At 41.2% G+C, this 4,044-nt stretch overlaps 1 protein-coding gene across 2 annotated transcripts in view; it reads left to right on the top strand.

Annotated features, from left to right (window-relative positions):
• The first annotated feature begins 1,481 nt into the window (after nucleotides 1–1,481).
• Nucleotides 1,482–4,044, top strand: part of LOC122334557 (macrophage mannose receptor 1-like) — a 12,568-nt gene continuing 10,005 nt past the window's right edge. For both annotated transcript variants that reach the window (XM_043232558.1, XM_043232556.1), the window contains exons 1-3: nucleotides 1,482–1,617; nucleotides 2,283–2,321; nucleotides 2,881–3,237. In XM_043232558.1, the coding sequence (XP_043088493.1) occupies nucleotides 2,285–2,321; nucleotides 2,881–3,237 (394 nt within the window). In that variant the 5' untranslated portion in view covers nucleotides 1,482–1,617; nucleotides 2,283–2,284. The remainder of the gene's footprint in view (nucleotides 1,618–2,282; nucleotides 2,322–2,880; nucleotides 3,238–4,044) is intronic.

The raw sequence follows: 4,044 nt of genomic DNA, 5'->3' as shown, positions 1-4,044 counted from the left end.
CAACGCTTAATAGACAATCAACTGTACGCCAAGCTTCAGAAATGCGAATTCCACAAGACTCAAGTGGCTTACCTGGGGTATATCATCAGTTCAGACGAGGTAACGATGGACGAGCACAAGGTCAAAGCAGTCGTGGAGTGGCCGCGCCCCACTACAGTCAAAGAATTACAACGATTTCTGGGCTTCTCTAATTTTTATCGTAGATTCATCCGCAATTTTAGTATCGTAGCCGCTCCACTCACCTCCTTAGTTAAAAGGAATTTTCATCGCCTATCATGGTCACCTGACAGCATCCAGGCATTTGATCTGCTCAAACAAAAAAGGTTCACGTCCGCTCCGATACTTCATCACCCTGACCCCAACCGGGAGTTTATAGTAGAGGTAGATGCATCTAATGTGGGTATCGGCGCCATTCTGTCTCAACGTCACGGGCAGCCAGCAAAACTTTTCCCGCAAGCTTAACTCAGCCGAACGCAACTACGATGTGGGGGACCGAGAGCTCCTCGCTATGAAATCCGCCCTTGAGGAGTGGCGGCATTGGTTAGAGGGAGCCAAACTACCATTCACCATCCTTACCGATCACCGAAACCTCGAATACATCCAATCCGCCAAGCGTCTAAACTCGAGACAAGCCAGGTGGTCTCTGTTCTTCTCCCGGTTTGATTTAAAATCACATATCGCCCGGGCTCGAAGAACACTAAAGCGGATGCTCTATCAAGGCAGTTTGAGAACACCCCTCACAAATTCTCTCGAGATCCAATCCTACCTTCAGCTCGTATTGTTGCTCCAGTCCAGTGGGACATCATGACCGAGATCACGGAGGCCCAACTAGCTGAACCAGTTCCACCAGCATGCCCACCTAACCGAACCTATGTACCCCAAGCTTTACGTCCAAGAGTTCTCCACTGGGTTCACGATACCCCCAGCGCCGGTCATCCAGGCATCACAGCAACTCTTCAATTAGTAAGCAACCGCTTCTGGTGGTCAACCCTCCGCACTGACACTATCCACTTCGTTCAACAATGCCAAACGTGCAACATCACGAAAACCTCTCATAAGCACCCAACAGGACTCCTACAACCCCTACCCATACTGGAAAGACCATGGTCACACATCGCCATAGATTTCGTGACTGATTTACCGGTCTCCAATTCATTTACAACAGTGCTCACAGTAGTTGACCGGTTCTCCAAGTCATGCAGGTTTATACCTATGCCTAAATTACCCACGGCTTGGGAAACGGCCGAGGTGCTCTTCATTACACATAGCCATAACCAAGTGCTACTGAAGTGGAGGTGGGAAAAATGCATCAGTATAGAAATCTATAGACAAATAATATGTGTAATATAATAAATGAAGTATGTATTCTGTTGTTGTTTCTTCCAGCAGTACGAACAAACACGACAGTAAACAGATGAACACACTCTCTCTTGTTCAGTGCGGTTGGTTTTGGGCAAAAAAGAAGGAAACAAACCTGAACAAAAATGCAAACCACAGAAGGGAGTTTTTCTTTCCAGGAAAAGCGTCGCTGGGAGGAGCAGAAAGAGATGATCGGTGATACCAGTCTGTCCTGAGAAAAGAAGAAACACAAACACACCTGAATCACATCATCTACAGGTAAGAAACTTAATTTCTTTAATAAAGTTAATTAATAAATAATTAATTAATTAAATCTGAGAAAATGTATGTTGTTGTAAGTTTGCATCGGTTGATTTAGCAGTGTTTATGTTTACAATTAAACTATAAGTTGATTTACATAAGGCTTCTTTATAACATCAGAGAAAATAAACATACAAAAATAAGCATGACGTTTCCCAATAAAAAGAGTTTGTTATACATTGGAGTTGTTTCAAGTGGAAGACATGAAAATGATAAAAAAAAAATACTGCAATTCGGTAATCACTGCAAGACCAGCTCTTAAACAGAAATATGCGGCATAGTAAAATACATTGTAAAAAAAAAAAGAAAAAAAGATGCGATTAGCACATGCCAATATTCACTGCTCGTTTTAATACACTTGAAGTAGATTGGTCTCTTGAAGAGACAGACTGAAAGGGAACTGAGCACTCTCTACATACACATAAAAAATGCTTTGTTTGATGTTTTGATTTTTACTGAATACATTTTGCAACCACAGCTATTTTTACTGTAAGTTTTCTGGTTTTCACACTGAATCAGGAGCTTCATGTGTGTATTTCTAACTGATGTAGAATCTAATAAGCACAGAAGAAGCAGAAATGACATGATCTGATGTTCTGGATCTGATTTCTGTTTCTCCTCAGAAATGGAGAGAATCACATTGATGTCTCTTCTGTTCACAGGTGAGTGAGTGCTTGACTAGTACTAGTGTTGGTAGTTAGTGTTAGTGCTGTGCTCACAGTGTTTATGTATGTATGTGTAAGAATTTACAAGCTTTTATTAAAATAAAATAAGGGTGTGGCTTCAGAGAAAGACAAAGCCAAAATAAAAACAAAAAAGCTCTTTTAATACCTTTTCCTCACCTAAAAGAAAACAAAATATCTCCCTAAGTTTTATTTTCAAAATAAAATGGTGTCTATCCCCCTACATCCCTTATCACAGTTACTTACAATATACTTATACACAATATACACGTAACAATATCAGGTCTGAGTCAAATAGGAGCAAATCAATCAATTGAAATGGGTAAAATACAACACTAGGTCAAGACAGAATCACTAATTTAGCAGGTTAGGATGAGAACCAACTGTAACCGTCATAAAATTAACTCCAGAAACAGCCTTCATGAAAGCAAATATATACACAGGGAGAGCACCCTGAACATTCAGAGCACTTTATCAAACTCATACTGAACCTCTGAGTCTGAATATAATGAGTCTGTGTGAATGTGTCTCTCCTCAGCCGTGGTCAGTTCATCTCCACGTCAGTATCACTTTGTGAATCAGAGGATGAACTGGACTGAAGCTCAGAGATACTGCAGAGAAGAACACACAGATCTGGTCACTATCAATGACATACAAGAACAGAACGAGATAAAACAGCTCATAAACAGTAACTCTGAGCGTGTCTGGATTGGGCTGAAGGACTCATGGATGTGGTCTCTGACTGACCCTGACTTCTACAGAGGAGATGAGTCTCAGTATAGGAACTGGGGAACAACACAACCAAATGAAAAGGGAGACTGTGTTTCTATGAACACTGATGGACAATGGAATAATATAAAGTGTGGTACCACAAGGAGTTTCATCTGCTATAATGGTGAGATCAGCTGTATGTTTTTATATTTCAGTAAGTTTGCAAAGTTAATCAAATTAACATGATTATTTTCTGTAGAATTACTTATAGCTGAAATATAATTGATTTCTGAGTAACTGATGAACTTTGCAACACTAAAACTTAATTTATGTTAAATGCTGCAGAGATAAATAATGTTCAAAGCTTTGAAATAGCTTTAATAAAAAAATATTATTATTATTATTATTACCATCATCATCATTGTCACCAAGCCAGCAGAGGGAGCCCTGACCTCTGGGTGATCTGCATTCACTCCCTCTGCGACAACTTCCTGTCCCAGGACTATAAATACTGCAGCAAGCCACTCAACTGCAGGTTGCATTGTTCGCCTGTTTCGTTTGTTGTTCCCTAGTATCCGAGTGTTTTCCAAGTTCTTGTTTATCTGGTTTTGACCCTGCCTGTCTTCTGATTCTGTGATTGTTTGCTGCCTGACTTGACCACCGCCTGTCTCTGGATTTTGCTATTGCCTTACCTCTGATATTCCTGTTTGCCCTGTTTGACGCCTGCCTGTTTTGACCATGCCTTCCTTTAATAAAAGCCTGCACATGGATCCGCACGCCTCAGACCCTTCATACGTGACAGAATGCAACCTCGCACCAGGATCCAGCGGCTTTTCACCCTGATCCATGGCCAGGTAGGACCCTCGCTAGACGTTTATTGGCCCTCAAGCAAGGTACCCGATCGATTGAGGATTATACTCAAGAGTTTTTGGACATGGCTTACCTCTCTGACATACCGGACTGTTTATTGATTGAGTTGTATCATGAGGGA

The sequence above is a fragment of the Puntigrus tetrazona genome, unplaced genomic scaffold (assembly GCF_018831695.1).
Source record: "Puntigrus tetrazona isolate hp1 unplaced genomic scaffold, ASM1883169v1 S000000575, whole genome shotgun sequence".
Lineage (NCBI taxonomy): Eukaryota > Metazoa > Chordata > Actinopteri > Cypriniformes > Cyprinidae > Puntigrus > Puntigrus tetrazona.
The sequence above is the reverse complement of the archived record's forward strand: the minus strand, read 5'-3'. Positions and strand labels throughout refer to the sequence as shown.